Source organism: Pyrus communis, chromosome 14 (genome assembly GCF_963583255.1).
Source record: "Pyrus communis chromosome 14, drPyrComm1.1, whole genome shotgun sequence".
Lineage (NCBI taxonomy): Eukaryota > Viridiplantae > Streptophyta > Magnoliopsida > Rosales > Rosaceae > Pyrus > Pyrus communis.
Window position 1 is genome coordinate 17,886,038 of NC_084816.1, and position 20,002 is coordinate 17,906,039.

Consider the following 20,002-nt stretch of genomic DNA (forward strand, 5'->3'; position numbering starts at 1 on the left):
ATACCATCACCATCACCCTCCCCACCATCAACACAACCACCCCCACCCCCTCCTTCTCTTCCCCCAACTTCTATTCATCTTGTGCAGACTAGATCCAAATCTGGGATCTTTAAACCCAAAGTTTTCTCAGCCACTAAACATCCCTACCCTCTCATCTTTCTCTCGATTATATACCTTCTACCTATATTCAAGCCTCTCGATTATATACCTTCTACCTATATCTAGTTTTTTCTTAATTCTATGCTACCCATAAAAATATCTCCTTATCATGGGTTGCGAAATCTGGTACAGCACATGAACATATAACATGATTAACATTCAATCCATGACCAACAATCTTATTCAGTAATGAACATCAAACAAGGCCATACAAACAAGCTCTTCAAATTCCAAGAGGAATCAAAAGTGGCCTGCAAACGTGGAAATCAACGGAAATCAAGCGAAAGGCTACCCGATAACTAATTGAGAGCCCCTATTATACTCCATAAGGCTATTCTTTGTTATATGAAAGTATTCCAGCCAAGTTTCAACCAAAAAAAAAGTATTCCAGACAAGAACCGACCACAGCAAAGAAAATAACCAACAGAATTATTCCTGTGAAACAAAAAACAAGCAGCCTTATCACCCAACGAATCATTACCCAAAGTTTGTAGAGTACTGAGGGAAAATAGCCACCCTTAATTTTAGCTGCTTCTGGAAAATCAGGCCCTTTAAGGGAAGGAATTCCTATTTTTCAAAAAAAAATAGGAGCACCCTCTTGACCATTATATTTGACTTTAACGAAATTTTATAACTGAGATTAAATCATAGGCCACAGAATTTCAACCACAGGATTTCATTAAAGCCAAATATAATGGTTAAGAGGATGTCCTTATTTTTTTCGAAAAATAGGAATCCCTTCCCTTAAAAGGCTTCCTCTGGAAAATAGCCACCCTTAATTTTAGTTGCTTCTTTAGTGTTCATCATAATGATCATCAAGGAAGCCGCAGAATTCTCCGCATCTCGTTTTCTTGGCTTTTCATCTCCTCTCTTATATAGCACACCATCTAAAGTTTCAATTTCAACTGATGATACAAATCTCTTCTCATGCACAGGACCAAATTCTTTCTCAATTCTACAGTAGAAAAGGTATTTGGATTATTTATAAATATTATTGACAACATAATTCTAAAGGTAAATTACATATTGCACCCTCAAGTTTGAATGCAATTACAACTTCTTACAACATCTTTAAAACATTTCAATTTCATACATTTACTATTATTTCATTTCAATTCTGTACAACTCAATTTCTGTTAATTTTTCTATTATCTGCTTACGTGGTCTCACGGGCCCATTATACTTGTGCTACGTGGATTAAAAATTAATAAAATAACTTTTACTTATAGAAAGTGCCCACTCTCTCCTTCTCCACCCCACCATTTCCTTACTGTCTCTTCTTCTCTTGGCCTCCGCCCACCCCTCACTATTCTCTCTCTTCTTCTCTGGGAGCCACTCGACTCCCTCGCTTCCCTTGACCAGCTCTGCCTCTTACGATTTGCACCGGCATGGTGGTGCTTTGTCTTTCTTCTTCCTCCCTTTCTATTTGCGCTGCTCCCATCTCAGAGTCTCCACCTTGCTAGCACTAAGCACTACTCCATTGCAACCCACCCATTTGCAAACCCAAAACAACCAAAAATGCTGGAAAATCCATGAATTTCAAAGAATTGAAGCAAAGATTGAAAAGTGGCTCAACTCACAAAAATCCATCGCGACCCACCAAACTATAAGAACCCAGATCCACACCACCCAAGGAAAACCCACAGGTTATGCAGGAACCCAGAAGACGGGACAAACTCCACTGCGTTCGACCACTACATGACAGAAGCCGGAGGCAGAGATGGAGGCTTCAACAAGGGATCTGATTGAGATTTGTTATTTCTCTTTAAGGCGGCTCCGAATTTCCTGCGGATCCGCTTCGATTTACCGTACAAGCCGATGAAATCGACAAGGAAGAGTCCGCTGCGAAGAGGCTTGATGGCAGGGGAGCGACCATTACTGGAGTATTGAACAAGCTTCGAAATCGGCGTCACTGACCGTAACGCTATTGTTGGAAGTCACAGAAAGCACAGCAAGAGAAAGCGTGGGGTGGGGGTTGAGTTAGAGAGAGAAGGAGAGGTGTGTGGCAGCGGGGAGGGAGATAGAGGTGTGGCTGGGTGAAGATTACGACTAGGGTTGAAGGGGGAGGAGCTGACGGAGAGGCTGAAGATAAGTGTAGAAGGGTGGACCCACTATTATTTGAAATCAAATTATATTTTAATTTATTTTCCTTTTTATGTTAACATTTCTAAGTAAAATTATTCTTTTATTAATTTTTAATCCACATGGCACAAGTATAATGGGCCCGTGAGATCCACCTAAGCAGATAACGGAAAAATTAACAGAAATTGAGACAGTTGTACGAAATTGAAATGAAATAATAGCAAATGTATGAAATTGAAATGTTTTAAAGATGTTGTAAAAGTTGTAATTGTACCCAAACTTGAGAGTGCAAAATGTAATTTACCCTAATTCTAAAAGGGAAGTGTTATTTGTATTCCAAAAATCTCATTTCACACTCCTCACAAATGTATTTTTGTTTTTTAATATAAAAAGTTTGGAGTGTAGAATGAGATTTTTGGAGTGCTAATAACAATTCCCTTCTAAAAACACAATTTTTTTTTTGTTTTTGAATATGTTCATACCTGTAAGTTGGTTTACCGATGCTCTTCTTCTCACAAAGCTCCTTCAAAATCTTTTTAGGTTCATTTTCAGCAACAACTTCAAACGACCCATAGCTTGTGCCGAATTTGGACAACTTAGATAGGGCTTCTCTTGCAGCATGACGCTTGGCAATTGAAATATTTTTTCCAATAGCCGAGGCAATGCAGTTTCCATCAACATACACATTACAAATACTTATATTTTTATCATAATTTCTCGCCTTCTCGATCTCAAAGCGCTTTCCATGCTTTTGGCAAAACTTAAACAAATTTGACACAGGGTGATCCAGCAAGTCTTCGAGAGTAACCATAGGCTCCAAGACATGCTTAAATGTCTACAAATGTACCACAGCAGATAACACAAAAACCACTAGTTAAAGTTCAAACCAACTTACAAACCCTAATTACAAACTCAATAAGGTTTCCATAATTGTCATATAAAATGAAACAAGCTATAATGAAATACGCACCTTCCATAGTTTGTCCAGATCATAGTTCAAGTCAATGTATATGGCAGCTGCCACTGCTTCCACAATATCTGCAAGAGGATGATTGGGCTGCATAGTCCCACCATATAAAAGATCCGTCTCATCTTCTTCATTCGAAACCGCTTTGGCAAACTCCCCAACCTAAAACTTAAATCAAAATATTGCTCATAAAACTAAGAGTAAAAGTACCATTACTTAACGACAAATGATTTATACAAATTTCAAAAAGGGAAACTTACATCAAAAGAGGTAAATATATACAAGGCTAGAGACACCAGCTTTTAAAATACTAACTATTGTGACAGCGTTTAGAAATAAGAAAGAAAGTTTCACACTAGTTAATTAATTGGTAACCAAAAGTGCATGTAATATGCTAATGTCTCTAGCTAATTATATATGAGTATACCTTTTGGAATTGGATTTTTTTTTCAACTAAAACCAACCATGATAAATTTTTCTAATAATAACTAAATGATTAGGCTCTAACTAAGCAACAACCAAACTTAATTACACCTAATATGATTGACTTTGTGTCTATTATAGGAATGTCAACGATTCAGTTTGGGGATAGAAATGTTATATCCATCTCCATAACCACGAAAATTAACCATATCCATAACCGCCAATTAACCATCGGGTATTATCCATAGCCATACCCACCGGGTAATGGATTCCTTATCGGTTGACTGTTATACCCATCTTTGCCAATACAAAAAATATATTAATTCAATTGACTCATGATAATTTAGTAAATATTAATTTCGTCATTAAATATTTGATATATAAAATGATTTAATGAATGGATCTTGTAGAGCATAAAAATTAAAGCTAAACATTGATAAAGTTGGCTGATTTTTTATGTCTCTCATAAGTTCTATTGGTCTGGATTCTCATAGATTTTGATTTATATCAAAAATTTTAACTTACCTACAAAATGTAACTCACACAGTGCAACTTTTGTATTCTCAATGTAATGGATTCGGTGAATAAAAAAAAAAAAAAAATATATATATATATATATATTATATATTTATTATTATATTATATATAATTCGGTTCGGATTTGAGAACGAATACGGATTGAGAACCCCTATAACCATATCCAAAACCATAACCGAATATTTTCACGGTTTTTCCCCATATCCAAATTATATCCGAATTTTCATACTCAAATCCAATCAATTCGGACGGTTATTCACGGTTATTGGATTTAATGGTTAAGAATTGTCATTCCTAATCAATTACTTGTTATCTACGTTTATTTTGCATTATTTCATTCAATTAAACCTTCTCAAATGCACATTCTCAAATGCTTATGCGGACTTTTAGTTTTATTCAAACTTATATGGAGTTGATGTAACTTTGTTTTGAGGATAGCTAATCTTCAAAGTTGTTTGTGCGGGACACTATTTTTTCTTTTGACCAGATTGAAATTCCTGGTAAGGTTTTTTTGGAGACCCATTTATGCATCTTATCCTCATTTTGTACGAATTCCCCTCACTTCAATAAATATTGTACTTGTTCTAAAAAAAAAAATTGCTTATGTGGACTTGGAAAAGAAAATTTTAAATGTCATAATTTCAATGCATATTAATAACAAAAATTACATGATATTAGACTTTTGATTCCTTATATGGTTGTTTTCACATTTGTGTAAAAATGAGCATTTTTTTTCCTTTTCAAATAATTGTAACAGGTACATTAGTATTTCTTACAATATAAAAATATTTTTTTTGTTAAATTAACCACGTCGACATGCATTAGCTCAACTCCTTTACACTAATGTGGTAAAAGGCCATTTGCATAAACATGCTATTTTATTCAAACTTACCACTATTTTACATATAAATATAAATATTTTACATTTTTTTTTCTTTCTTCAGGTTATATATATTAGGATATATCAGTAATTAGAAGGAAAAAAAAAAAAAAAAAAAAAAAGGGAAGATGGTATTTGCTTGTTAAAAAAGAAAAAAAAAAAAAAAAAACTCATTCTGCACGATTCCATTTCCTTATATTTGGTGTACTTTTTTAGTGTGTCAATAAAAGCTTAAGCTCCTGTGGAAATTAAAAATTAAAAAAATTAAAAAAAAACCTCCACAAATTGCAAAATGCAAATTCAACTTGCAAAGTACTAAAATAATAATGTATGAAATAATTAAAAGAAACCAGAGAGCACAAACAATGACCTGAATTTCGAGAGCAGGAGAATTGTGACGAAGGCAGTGATCAAACCCATGTTTTACAGCAGCGCGTGCGAACTTCATCGTACTAACATTGGTGGACCGGAGCTTAGAGAAGTCACCTTGATTCATGTCGGGGTAAACAAGAAAGAGGTGCTTACTCATAGCCATGCCAAGGGCAGCGTCACCGAGCACAGCTAAACGCTCATACGATGGGAAGTTTGTGACGGAGGGGTGTGTGAGAGCTTCCTCTAGAAGCCTCTTGTTCTTGAAGTTGTGGCCTACGATTTTCTCCATGGCCGTCACTTTATCTTTCATTTCAGGCGATGGCGGGAGCTCGCGATCGAGGGATGCTGAGGTAGTGCTGAAGACTGTCATGTTGCTGAATTGGAAGATCGTCGTTGATGTATGTTGAAGCAAAACTAGCTAGTTGGATTTGGAATTGGATACCAGAAAATAACTCTTTAGTTGTGATGGAAAGCAATTAGGTTAAGCAACCTTAATAGTAAAAGTAAAGTAACGAATAAGAATGGTAAAGGAAAAGAGAAAGAGAAAGGGTAAAGCAGTTTAGCCGATGTTGTCATCTGGGGATTGGTTGATGAATCATCGGATTCTATTCCCCGTTTGCGTCCAGATCCAATGGTCTGGCAGCCAGCTGGCATGATAATATTTTTATTTAAAATTAAACATAAATATTAATTAATAAAAATTGATCATAAGTTGTACAATGAATTAACACGATTCACGAATCTTTATAATTATCAGCTGGCAGGATAATATTTTTATTTAAAATTAAACACAAATATTAATTATAAAAATTGATCATAAGATGTACGATAAATTAACACGATTCACATATCCATATAATTCTCACCAAAATGATCCAGAGAGGATCCTGTTGGAGATATTACAGCCTCAAATATAATTCCTAACCTAACCTTAAAGAGCTGAAATGCAATAATTTCTTAGTAGGGTGATGCTATCCTCATATTCTCATACGCTTTCTGGTAAATTTTCAAATTTAATACGTGAACAACACAAATAGAATGACGTAGAACGCATGTGGCCATTAGTGGATCAACCTGCTCTAACACTACGATAGCATAAATAAATTTTAGAGAGAGATAGATAGAGAACTTTAGGGTGAGAAAGTGAGAATGAATTCTTTTCTTTCTATTTACAGAATGTGATTAATACAACGATAATAAGAGTATTTATATTATTTGCACTCATTCTAATTGACTCTAGCATGACTAACATAAACCATTGGATCAATGACATCTGTCACAATCCTATACAAACTAACATATCAGTTTTTATACACTTATCACACATGTTTCTTAATTTTCAATTGTCCGATTGAATTAATTGAAGAATATTAAAAGACAAAAATTAACAAGGGGTGTGAGAGAGGTAAAAATGAGTGTGAGTAGTAGCCTTTTCACTGATCCATGGCTGTCTTTGCAGGAGCTAAATCTTCATCCTAAATGTTTGATTCTTAGTTTTCGTTTTTGGTCTCTTCTCTCATCATGTAAACCAAAACAATCACAAATTCAGAAGAGAAACAGGCACATTTCTTTATGACGAGAGCCGTCACTAGCATTATGTTTTACTTTTGTTGATATTTTTTTTATTTGTAATTGAGAAGTATAAGCTTTGACTCATACATGAATGTCGAGTTCGATATCTAATCGTTACGATTTACCAATTGTGTGGCTTAATCTAGTTCTTCCCATAATATTACACCTATTACATTTGTAAAACCACATAGGTTCTTTACTCACGAGAGCCGTCACTAGCACTACACTCAATTAACATCTAATCAGATAAACTCAAATCTTCATGAGATAAATATCCACATTAAATGAGTTAAAATTTGAGGGGTAGATTTATTTATCACATCATGTAGTATAAAAATGTGGTATGAATGTCATTAATCTACACACATTTCACTATCAAATTTGTTACTTAACATTATATTATAAAATTTTATTTACCAGAAAACAAAACAATACTAATTTATCGATGTTGAGAGTATAGCATTGTGCAGCACTGTGGGTTTGGGTCAATATGGGAGTCTTAGTTGAGTAAAAATCAGATTGTGCTGGTTCCAAGTGCTGGTTAAAGAGCTCAAGGTTGCTATGGAGGTAGAGAGAGAAGAAGATGGACCACCAGTAAACTCCATCCAATCAAACAATCACTTGAAACAGGGGATAAACAGTCTGAAAACTACGACGACCACAAACAAATGTTACAGGCTCAAATCCTAACCGAAATCTATTGGGCATGAAACGCAACATTTTCCTATAATCCATCGTTGTTATTGCATAACTGCAAGCTCTTATGTTGCATACAGAGTTTTCCTCTAAACTATGCATTCAAATTTCAAATGCAGCAGGAGGTACGAGAAAATAAAAAGAATTAGAGTTGCATCATATATAACCAGATTCTTGCAAAGCACAGATCATTGACGAAGCTGCAGAGTTGTCCGCATCTTTTATTCTCGGCCTTTCATCTCCTGTTATGTATAGTACACCATCCGCAGTTGCAATTTTGACTGAGGATACAAATCTCTTCTCATGTGAAGGACCTTCATCTTTCTCAATGCTGCAATAGAAAAACAGAAAATCTACATAACTACAGAATAGACAACATTAACTCCAACAATAGAGTGTTTTTCTTCAAATATGTTCAGAGGTCATGATCAGGGCAAAGAGATTCATACGTGTAAATTGGTTTAGGCCACTTCTTCTTGTCACAAAGCTCATGCAACTTCTGTTTTGCTTCTTCAATTTGAAACTTTCCATCAATTCCTGCAATAAATCTCATCGACCTGCCACTTACCCCCAACGAATTTGACAACTTTAAAAGAGCTATCTTAGCAGCATCAAACTTGGCAATCTCCTTCTGCTCAGAAGAACCCGAGGCAACAAACACGCCATCAACATAGACACTAGCAATACTTTTGGTCTCATCTCTCCAATGTTTGATATCAACATGTTTCCCGTGCTTCTGGCAAAGCTCAAACAACACTGTAACAGGTTGAGGTTGACCTTGCACTTCTTCAAGAGTAACTATAGGCTCCAAAAGGCACCTAAATTTCTACAAATGTATATCAACAACAACAACAAAAACTAACAGGTTATATCCAACTTCTAAACGCTTGGAAACTTAACAGAAGGTAATCAAATACACACCATCCATAATTTTTCCAGATCCAAATTCAAGTCAACATACATTGCTGCTGCCACAGACTCCACCATATCTGCAAGAACCTTAGGAGCTCTCACAGAACCACGATATACAAGCGGCGTCTCGTCTTCTCCAGTGACAGCTTCAGTAAACTCCCTAACCTAAAATTTAGAACAAATTGCAGACAAATCCTAAAATTACACCATTGATTGACAACAACAATCCTTTTAAGAAAATTAACCCGGAAACCAAAATGGGAAAAATATTAACAGATAACAAAATTAATACCTATGAAACAATTAAACTTTTCCGACACAAATCCAGACAACAAGAAAATATAAACAAAAACAAAAACCCAGGTAAAATGTTCCTCCTTTTGTTCTTTCTTTCCACACATAAAACAGAGAATCAGAAAAAATGAAATTGATTGAGAACAAAGAGAATAATTAATTAATTAATTAATAGTAACGAACCTTATCCCGGAGAGCAGGTGCATTGTGGCGGAGGTGGCAGTAAAGGCCGTGCCGGACAGCCACACGTGCGAGCTTCTCGGTGCTGACGTTGGCGGAGCGCAGCAGAGAGAGAGTGCCGGGTTCGACCCCAGGATAAGCAAGGAAGAAGTGGTTGCTGAGGGCGAGGCTGAGTACGGCGTCGCCGACGAATTCGAGGCGCTGGTACGACGGCGATTCGGAGTAAGAGGAGTGGGTCAGAGCTTCTTCTAGAAGCCTCTTGTTCCTAAAATCGTAGCCCACGATTTGCTCCACGGCTGCCACGGATTGCTGCATTTCCAGCGATGGCTGGACCGTACGATCCATGATTGAAATCGTGATTTGCGGAGTTTTTTATTTATTTTATTTTATAGGTTTTTGATGGGTTTGATGCAGGTTGGAAGTTGGAGTTTACTCTGAAGTCGTCGTTCTGAGTTTGAAGCACCTGGTCCGTGATGGGTTCGAATGCAAGTACATCTTTATTTAAAGTGACCAGCTTTAAACGACACACAAAAAAAAAAAAAAAAAATACCAAGGACAGATGGTCGAGGGGCAGTGTGGAAACGGGTTGCATCAAAATTACATTCCAGATTCCATCTCACTTGACTTGAGTACTTAGTGTTTAAACAGTACGTTACTCGTTCAATAAATAATTTAAGTGTGGTTGAAAATGCTAAAATTTAAAACGACATAATACGTTCATATTTTAAGTGCACTTTCTGCACAGATACAAATCTTGTAGATCTCATCGTTCTCTTCAAATCTATATATTATGGGCCCAAGACTAGTATGTCAAAATAATGCTATATTAATTCAGACAGCTTGAAAAGTTCAAAACATTAACTTTCAGGAAAGAACAGCAACAAATGACCTATTAACTCATGAATTACCAATTCTCTAAGCACTTTTCTCGATTAATTGTTGCTTTCTTCTTTTAATGATCCTTTACTTAAAAAATGATATACTTGCTACATTTTATATATTACATTTGTATCAAATCTTCAATAGAAATGAGACCTACTGTCACATCCGGGCCCGGGACGAATCACTTCCTGGGCCCGGTCCACTACCATAGCACGATATTGTCCGCTTTGGGCTTACCATTCCCTCACGGTTTTGTTTTTGGGAACTCAAGAGCAACTTCCCAGTGGGTCACCCATCCTGGGATTGCTCTAGCCCCCTTCTCGCTTAACTTTGGAGTTCCTACGGAACCCAAAGCCAATGAGCTCCCAAAAGGCCTCGTGCTAGGTAAGGATGAGAATATATATTTAAGGATCACTCCCCTGGGCGATGTGGGATGTCACAATCCACCCCCCTTAGGGGCCCGACGTCCTCGTCGGCACATTTCCGGCCAGGGATTGGCTCTGATACCAATTTGTCACATCCCGGCCCGGGGCGGATCACTTCCCGCGCCCGGTCCACTACCATAGCACGATATTGTTCGCTTTGGGCTTACCATTCCCTCACGGTTTTGTTTTTGGAAACTTACGAGCAACTTCCCAGTGGGTCACCCATCCTGGGATTGCTCTAGTCCCCTTCTCGCTTAACTTTGGAGTTCCTACGGAACCCGAAGCCAATGAGCTCCCAAAAGGCCTCGTTCTAGGTAAGGATGAGAATATATATTTAAGGATCACTCCCCTGGGCGATGTGGGATGTCACACCTACTGTATTGATAGGTCTAATATTTGTTAGAGAAAAAAAGTAGAACCTATTAATACAATAGGTCCCGCCTCTATTAAATAGTTGGACAAATGGAATATACAAAGGGATTTTCTAGCAAGTGTAACGGTTGGGACTTTCTCGAGCACCCAGCACAATAAGTGTTTTAGATTTATGTTTAAATATACAAAAATTATGATTTAACAGTTAAAACACTTAGAATACCTGTTATTTCAGAGCATATAAGAATTTTTGGTAGCGGTTTTATATATCATACAAAATTGTACGGTCAGTTGAGCTGCAAATGTGGATTCAATCATTCAAGTACTACAGGTATGAGTATGATAATTTTAGATTTTCAGTATGAAACTTTTTTAGGTACTATGTTCTAACCGCTAGATATTTGTTTAATAATACAAAAACTAAAATATACTGATTAAAACACTTAGAATATCAAATACTACGGAGCACTCAAGAATTTTTGTTTCATTATTTCTAGATAAGTACGGTCAGTTGGTTCAAGTACGGCAGGTGTGAGTGTAAAATGCTCCACCACCACCGACACTATCACAACTACTTACTAACTAATAGGTTTCAAAACAAAAGAATGGCAAAACAAGATTCTGGTTATCTTGGAAATCATGATCATCCACCCTTGAATTTAAATCAACAGTTACCTTTGAATTTAAAATGTTAAGATTAAAACAACAAAAGAACGTCAATCAATCCATTCTCCACAATCAATATCAAATCCAAAGATATGCAACTATACATCTCGTTGTCACCAGATGATCATGAGAACATTTCTATTAAAAAAAAATGTTTATGAAAAAAAGTTCACTTTATTTATAATTTTACCAAAATAAGACGACATTTGTTTCTTTAGCGAACAATTGACATCAAGCGACGTCAATAGTTTAAACTTGGCCTGAACAGGCCAAGTCACAGAAGAAACATTTTGTAAATTACAGACAGATGAAGACTGCCAATTAGCATCGAGACAGATAAATCAAAAAGCATCCAGCCCTCTCTGATGCATTAAGCAACAGACGGCAGCCCAAAGATGACACCGAATTATTTGTATTAGTTCACCATCATATGATCAAATCCTCCTCCAGCCTGAAGCGCAGGAACCCGACTAACACCAACGTTGTGAAGTAGCTGCTGCAACCATCTCCTTGTAGTTGGATCTTCCTGAAATCGTGACGCAAATAATTAACTTTGAAAGCAGACCACACAACTGCGTCCAAATAAAACAGTAGGGGATACCGAAAACAAACAGTAAATCAAACTCAAGGTATATTTTTCCAATATCTCACAAACTATGTCTGGTAACTATATGTACCCTCGACGATGGGAGCAAGTAAAAATAAACAGGACTAACTCAGTAACTCCTATGAGCAACCACCAAAACATGCGAGTTATCACACCCTATTTTCAGACAAGCTAATATGACTTCACAAACACCTCAATGGCAACCATGCAAGTACAAGGAGATGCAGCAGGAAAATTCAAGGACACTACCACAAAGAACATCTGCATACCAATATGTCCTCATCTGAAGATGAAACGCATTAGTTTTTTACTTTTTTTTTTTTTTTCCAAACTACTCGTTAAGATCAATTATGAATTAAACAGCATAGGCATCCAGAAAGGTGCTTACACGGAGGGAAACACTGAAGGTAGTATCTCTCAACATATCGGGAAGACAGCTCCTCAAAGCATCACAAGCCCTGATGATAAAAAAAAATAAATAAATAAATAAAACAGATCAAATCAAATGATTAACACAAGATATTGAAGAAACAAAAAAACAAAAAAGAAATAATAAATCTACTTCATTCGACCAACCTATGGTTATCTGACAATCGAAGATAACATCGAATAATGTGTTTTAGTAAGCGAGACGAATGCTGGTCAGCAAGTGATGCAACCATGGTTCCCAAGACTCGACCCACTGCGAAAAACCGCTCAGCTGTAGTACAGATATAATCCAAGCCCACATCATCCAACAAAATCTTTTGAACAATAAATGTAGCCACCTGCGAAGATAACAACTTTTGTCAGGCAACCTCGGGCAAACTCGGGCAATCGGGGAAAGGCCTTGCATAAATGCTATATACTGAGATCTAATGAAACATACAATGATGGGAAGAAAAAAAAGAAGTGAAGAAACAGACACGGACACTCAACTGTTTTTGACAGTTCACTACCCATTTCCATAGTTCGCAGGCACAACGGAATTATTTCAGTTGATAGAAGAAAACTAATCACTTCTGTATCATCGACCTGGTAAAACGGAGTAAAAGGAATTAATATTCCAAAATCCAAATATTTTTTAATTACAAATATGTCTGTCATAAAAATGCTATAAACTTCAGGTTCACATGTGAAAAAGAGTGAGAAGACCAGCTGCACATAAAGGTGCACGTGCAGGACAATATTACAAGTTGAATCTAATACCCATGCAAATAAAGCAATGTTAACTATTTTCTCGTCCAAGTTCACGCTCCAGTTAAATCCTTCACTAAATGATGGAGCTAGTAAAGCCACCTATTTCAATCAACGTTATAAAATAAATAAATAAATAGATAAAAACTAAGCATTCTTTTTATCCCCTCATTTATCTCACGTTAGATTCTGCTAGTCCTTTTATTTCTCAGATCAGCTACACAAGCAAGAATGGAAAGAGTGCTTTTAGTTAGGGCATGCATGAAATTTTCACATTTACACTCTTTTAAACATCATTTCTCAAAACGTGTAGCCGTATACCTATCCAGTTATACTTGTATATCAGCTGGTAATTTACTCTTGTACATTTTATCACACAAACAAATAAAAAGAAAATATACCCATCAGTTTGTCAAATAAGAATAACATACCTTCACTAAGGCACCAATGACTCCTAAGCTAGTAAGCCTCAAGTACTCGAAAGGCCTTGACTTGCTTGTTGTATTAAGAAAAGGGTACAAATATAAAGGTATATGAGCTGCCAACGACAAGAGATATGAAAAAATTATGCTTCTATGTACAAGCACGTTATAAAGGACATTTCAAGCTTTGAATTTAAACAAGATAAAGGTTATTACCATTAAGGAATAACATCCTTGTGTCTGGGTGCGATGCCACACACTACAAGAAGATACAAAAGGAATATGAAGCATACAATAATAATGAGAAGTGTAAAATATACGCCAAGCCTCTTTCATAGGGAAGGTAACTGTCGTTTAGGAAAAAAAATTAAGTGCATCAATAAAGATTAGATATATAATTTAAAGGCAACAACAATGGACCTGAAGAAGCGCTAGAGCATTGCAAACTCGATTTGATTGGACAGGAGTTAAATTTGGTGGTGAAAGAACAGGGTATATTGAAACTATCTCCTGCACAAAGGATAAAAAGTAGAATGAGAATCCATCATCAGGGAACAAGAAAAAAGAGAGTATCCAGCATTGTTGATTATCAAACAGACAGTCAAATGATGGTACGTCAACGATGCATGGACATATGAATAACACATAGGTCCTACTCCTACATACAGAAGGAAACCTGCTACCCTTGTAGATGAACGAATTTATAAAACAAGTGAACAGCAACTGACCAACAACAGCATTAAAAAAAATAAAAATAAAAATAAAAAGGAACAATAAGAATGACATGAATATAAAACCACAAAACGCATACCTGTAACAGAGCAGCAATAGTACCAAAAGAATTCCACAACAATGGAGCCAAATCTTGAAATAATTCTCTCTTCTGAAAATTGGAACATGAAAGGAAACAGGGGTTTAACTAGGAGTATGTGTATATGTACATATATAGTACCAAAAGGATTCAATATGAAAAAAAATAAAAATCTATTGCAAATGAAAACTAAAACCAAGAAAGGCAAATCCAAGTCCACTTTCAGCTCAAAAATGTTTAACAGTAAGAACTAAGAACTTATTTTCTCGGTGAAGAACACATGAGCATAACAAACAAAGGGGTGGCAACTTTATCGTCGTATCGCAGGTATAATCTAGCCATTTTTTTCTTTTCTTATTCCTTTAAAAATAAAAGAGTAAATAAGGTCAAAATAACATTTCGGCTACTTGCTTTAAGGCACTGTCAGGCTCTTCACAATAGGTGGGAACAATAATCCTTTGGCCAACGTGCTATTATGGATGGAAACTAACTTCTTTCCAGATCTGATATGCAACTGTCACCAAAGTAGTCAATGAAAACTTCAAACTAATAAAGCAAAATTAACAAATTATGAAGCCTATTTAACATGTTATAATGGCATTTATATCACTTTCATTCCCACACCACCGATAGAATTATAGCACCCAACCCACCAATTGGCAATGTGTTGAGCAGCCCAAGATCGTAAATATATTCTTATGTGAGATTTCACATTCCAACTGTGTAAACATACTCAACACACCCCTCATCTCTAGTGGAGGGTAACTTGAGCTAAACACATGGAGCTAAACGCGCGGACAACACATACATGGGATGACATGGGAGCACGTATAGCCATTGGGGCGTGACACGTAGATTGCGTGCAGGTTCCGTGATATCTAGTGATCCCTAAACCCTTTCAAAACCACTACACCATTCCAAACCTAGACACACAAAAGAGATTGCAGCTATTCACCTTCTCCATATCTACCTAACCAACCAATACGTACCCAGAAACGTAAAACAAATGGCATCAAAATCCAATTTTGATCCTACCCTAGGAACAACTATATTAAGGTGGGACCCACATGCATGCTGTGATTACAATGAAGCTAACTTGAAGTCTCAACTCTAACAAGAAAAAAGAACGAGCAAACCCTCTTCGCACGAACACGTCATGCAAAACTAATCATCTCATTACCCCAATTGCCTTGGTTTTCTCAGCAAAACTAACATGATTACAGAGCAAAGAAATGAAGCTAAAACAAAACAAAACTCAATAGAATCCAAATTACAAAACCCTAATCCAAATTTTAAACTTTATCATCATATCAACAAGCTACATAAACCCTAAAACAAAAATTAAACAAAAACCCTAACAGGGATCAATCAAACACAGAGGAATTCAATTGTCCAGACCCAATGAAAGCAAAAAGATTAGACCTTAGAGAGTTCAAGGAGCGCGTTTTCACGAAGTTGAGGGTTGCTGAGTTCGAGCACCAACTGCTCCGCCGACGCCATGTTAGGGTCCCTGTTCGGCTGGGCTCCGGCAGCACTGGGGTTGGAACCGATCGGACCTCCAAACGGTGCACTCATCTCCACAAACTAACAGAGATTCTCCATTTCATAGCAGGAAGTTGTCCAAGCCCTAAAATTTTGCCATTGCTTTCTCAAAGTTTGCTCTCAGCTTTCTGTAGAGAGAGAGAAAGAGAGAGAGACAGAGAGTGAAGAAGACAAGTTCAATTTCGAGAGGAGCAGGAATTGGCTTTATATTTGAAGACACGTACTCGACATGCGCGTGGTAATCGCCCTTGATGTTGACACCTCATTTTGGATTGAACTGATTTAGCATATCCGCTTGGAAAGGGAAGTGTGTCTACGCTCCTCCACTGTCGCATGGATGCTATTTTAAATGCTTCCCAGAGCAAGTCCACGGGGGACCATTAGGCCGTCAGCCAGCCAATCCCCTCAAGCCCAGTAGATTAGGCCGGCTGACAGCTAAAGTCATTCAGAATGTGCTGAGTTAAGGTCCGGCCTATATGACGTCATAGATTTTTTTTAATTTTTTTTTTTTTTTTTTTTAAGCCAGGCACGTGGAAAACACGCGCACGTGATCGTGAATGGCCAACAGCGTTGTAGATGCGAGGCCCACTGTGCAGGCACAATATGGAGTTCCGACATGGGGACATGTGGCTCCTTTCTGTCTGTTGGATTTCCAACGGCTAGTTTTATGGGCCGTTGGATTTCCAACGGTTAAAAAAAAAAAAAAAAAATGAAATTTAAAATTAATTGCTACTGATATGGCACAATGAGAACCATTTGATTTTCAAATCAACAGTCCAAATTTTTCCACCAAAAAAACTTTAAAAAAATAAATAAAATGTCAGAAATTAATAATATTTTTTTATAAAGTCAAAAATAATAAATAATAAAATTTTAATAAAATTGACTAGGCTATTTCTTTTAGGGGTGGAGATGCATTTGGCCTATTATTATTCATTAGGGTCTATCACTGTTCACTGAATGGATTAAATAGGTTGGATGCTGTGTCATTTTTTTAAGGGTGGACTTGCTCTTAATTGCATGACTCATGTGTGACAAAACTCGCTAGCTTGTTATGATAGGACACGACTAGATTCGACATGATGATTAACAAATTGGGATTGACCATTAATTGGATGATCGTATACGATAAGACCTGCTAGCTCATTATAATAGAGCATGATTCAAATCCAACAATAAGCTTAATGAATTGGGATTAACCATTAATTGCACAAGCTCATGTACAAGGCTTTTTGAATTACACATGATAAGAGTTTTGAATTTGTTCACCATCGTAATTAGCTGACGAGCATTCCCACCTTCTTAAAGTGTGCAACGTGTTAGCGACTTAACTATAGTTAATTAGTTTAGTTTTTACATATGTAAACATGGTTACACCACTAACATGCAACACGTTCTAAGAATGGTGATAACGCTCATCAATAATTAGGGTGGTGAGCAAATTTAGACTCCACATGATAGCTAATAGGATTTTTGCCACCTGCATAACTAGGGGTTAAATTATATAGAAATAATTGCAAGAGAACATGGTTACCGTAGTTTAAACGACTCAAGCACGATCGATTTTCACAAGAACTAGTGTGAATAACTTGTGCTTAAGAACAATTCTTAGTTAACTTTCAAATACAAGATTTATAAGCTTGAAATTTGAATTGAAATAACAAGTGCAAATTAATAAAAGGATTAAAATCAACACAATAATAATTATGAGTTAACAGATGCAAACTTTGAAGGTTAGGTTTTCGAAATGCATATTCTACTTGGGCATTCAACCTAGAACATACATCTAACATGTAATTCGTAAGTGACATTTGTAAGATTGTGAATATGATAGAACCGGTCATAGTGGTTAAGATTGATACAGAAAAGTCTTGATTAAAACTATTAGGTTGTCCTAAATGTATTAGGATGACATAATTGAGAGAAGTTCTGATTGGTTCTGGAAAAGGAATTAGTGTTGGAACTTTGTAAGGTCTCATAATTCTTTATGGTTTGTATAGTTTGAATCCTAGTCCAATTCTAATAGGGAATGGATAGAGGTATATATATATATATATATATATATATATGTGTGTGTGTGTGTGTGTGTGTGTGTCTCAAACCACTGCTCTTGCGTTCGTTGTCTTATTTTGTGCTAAGACCTATTGATTAGAAGAGTTGTTATCACCGCAAAAGAGGAGAAGGTTTTGAGCACAGAGGTTGCAATGGCTTCTTCATCAGGATTGAATAATGCATGTATGTTTTAAGGCTTTGGTTCTTAATGTGTTCAATAAAAGGTTTATGAGTTATGTTTCAATTGGATGAATTCTTGTTCCTTGGATAAGAAGTTATAATCTTGTTCTTACATGTAGTATTAGAGCCATTAGGTTTCAACCATTGAATTCAACTAAAATTAAAATCGAATGCATGAAAACATACTAGCTGGGTTTCAGACTGAGTTCTTAGGGTTCTTAAAATCTTTAGTTTGAAACGGCGTCATTTTCGTTATAAAGCCATTGGAAAGTTAAGCTACAAAAACGGTGTCGTTTCGTGAGATGTTTAAATAACTAAAAATTTGACCGTTGGGAAATCTGGGTTTCTGTTTTTGCTATGTTCTTCGAAGAGGGTTTCTTCTCCATCATCTTCGATTGACCTATTTCTTCCTTGTTGTTCTCTAAAACGCAATTTTGAGTCAAGCTAGATGCTGGAATTGACAAATTTCAGAAGCTAACGACGAAAAGGTATGTATTTTGAAATTCAATTTTTTTCTGATTATGCAGAATGTTTGGGTTGAGTGTATATGAATTTAATGTTGGAAATTGGTTACTTGATCATAATAAAGGTTAAAAACATTAACAAGATTCATATTAATGTTGAATAATTTGAATTGCACATATTGTCTTTATAAACTGCTTCCGCTAATATATCTGATATAAGAGGCTTGAAATTCTTCAATAGTTACCTTGTTGATTCATGTATATATGTATATATACACACACATACATATGTATATTGTACAATCTGTGTTGATCTAAAGCAGAAATTAGAGAATTTCGTTGGATTCTATCCTCTATATATGTCTTTAAAAAATAAGATCATATATATGAATAAGTTGATTCAGTGGACAAATTTGGTAGTGAAAAGACTGAAATCAAGAATCATTGAGATTCATGGTGCTGATTTCATTGTTGTCTAATGCAATTTCACTAAAATCGCTTAACTTAGCGGCAGTGCCAATACTCACTAGTGGAAGAAGTTACAAAAAGTGGAGAGAGAGATTGAATTGCATTTGACATTGAATGAGTATGACATTGCCCTTGACAATCCGCAACTTAAGGCCTTGACAGACAAAAGCACCAAGGCTAAAAAGACTGATTTTGAGAGATGGACTAGGGCCAACAAAGTAGCTTTATCCATACTAGAAAGTGGTATGACAGACACTATGCATGGAGGAATAAATAAGTAAGCTTTTGCAAAAGATTACCTCCAAGCCATTGAGAATAAATTTAAAGAATCAGAGAAGACTGAGATTGCTCAATATATGTCCTTCTTGAATTTCTACAAGTTTGAAGGTGGAGGTTGGATCAAAGATCACATTATGAAAATGACTGATGCAACTAAGAAACTTAACTCTATGGAAGTTAACATTGGAGAAAAACAACTTGTGTTCAGTCAACTCAAGGTGTCCCACAATACTCAAGACAAGAATTGGACTGTGGATGAACTCATTGCTCAATGTGTGCAAGAAGAGAACAGATAGAAACAAGAGAATGGGGAAGGAGCTTGAAACTATCAATTTTGTCAAACCTGCAAAATGGAAAAAAAAAGAGTCAAATGTTGGTAAAACTTTTGAATCCCAATCTTATGATAAATCTGTTATGATTGCTAAAAATTTTGATTCCTCTAAGTCTAACAAATTTAAGGTGAAAACAAAGTGTTGAAAAGGTTAGATGTCATCACTGCAAAACTAAGAATCACTATAAAAAAGACTATGAAATATTCAAGGATTGGCTGAGATCTAAGGGTAGAACTGATATCTTTGTCTG

At 36.1% G+C, this 20,002-nt stretch overlaps 2 protein-coding genes across 2 annotated transcripts; both read right to left on the reverse strand.

Annotated features, from left to right (window-relative positions):
- Positions 1-311: 311 nt before the first annotated feature.
- LOC137714486 (ribonuclease 3-like protein 3) lies at positions 312-9,540 on the reverse strand. The gene is made up of 8 exons (XM_068453688.1): positions 9,078-9,540; positions 8,610-8,765; positions 8,138-8,514; positions 7,856-8,019; positions 5,419-5,834; positions 3,212-3,370; positions 2,724-3,076; positions 312-1,114 (listed from the first exon to the last, which is right to left on the reverse strand). The coding sequence occupies exons 1-8, from the start codon at positions 9,417-9,419 to the stop codon at positions 904-906; spliced, it is 2,178 nt and encodes a 725-aa protein (XP_068309789.1). The 5' UTR covers positions 9,420-9,540; the 3' UTR covers positions 312-903.
- A 2,033-nt stretch (positions 9,541-11,573) lies between these two features.
- On the reverse strand, positions 11,574-16,153 carry LOC137715419 (uncharacterized). The gene is made up of 9 exons (XM_068454748.1): positions 15,858-16,153; positions 14,436-14,507; positions 14,045-14,134; positions 13,841-13,883; positions 13,634-13,740; positions 12,945-13,040; positions 12,603-12,793; positions 12,415-12,484; positions 11,574-11,945 (listed from the first exon to the last, which is right to left on the reverse strand). Exons 1-9 carry the CDS (start codon positions 16,008-16,010, stop codon positions 11,835-11,837), a joined length of 933 nt encoding a protein of 310 aa, XP_068310849.1. The 5' UTR covers positions 16,011-16,153; the 3' UTR covers positions 11,574-11,834.
- Between the last annotated feature and the right edge of the window lie 3,849 nt (positions 16,154-20,002).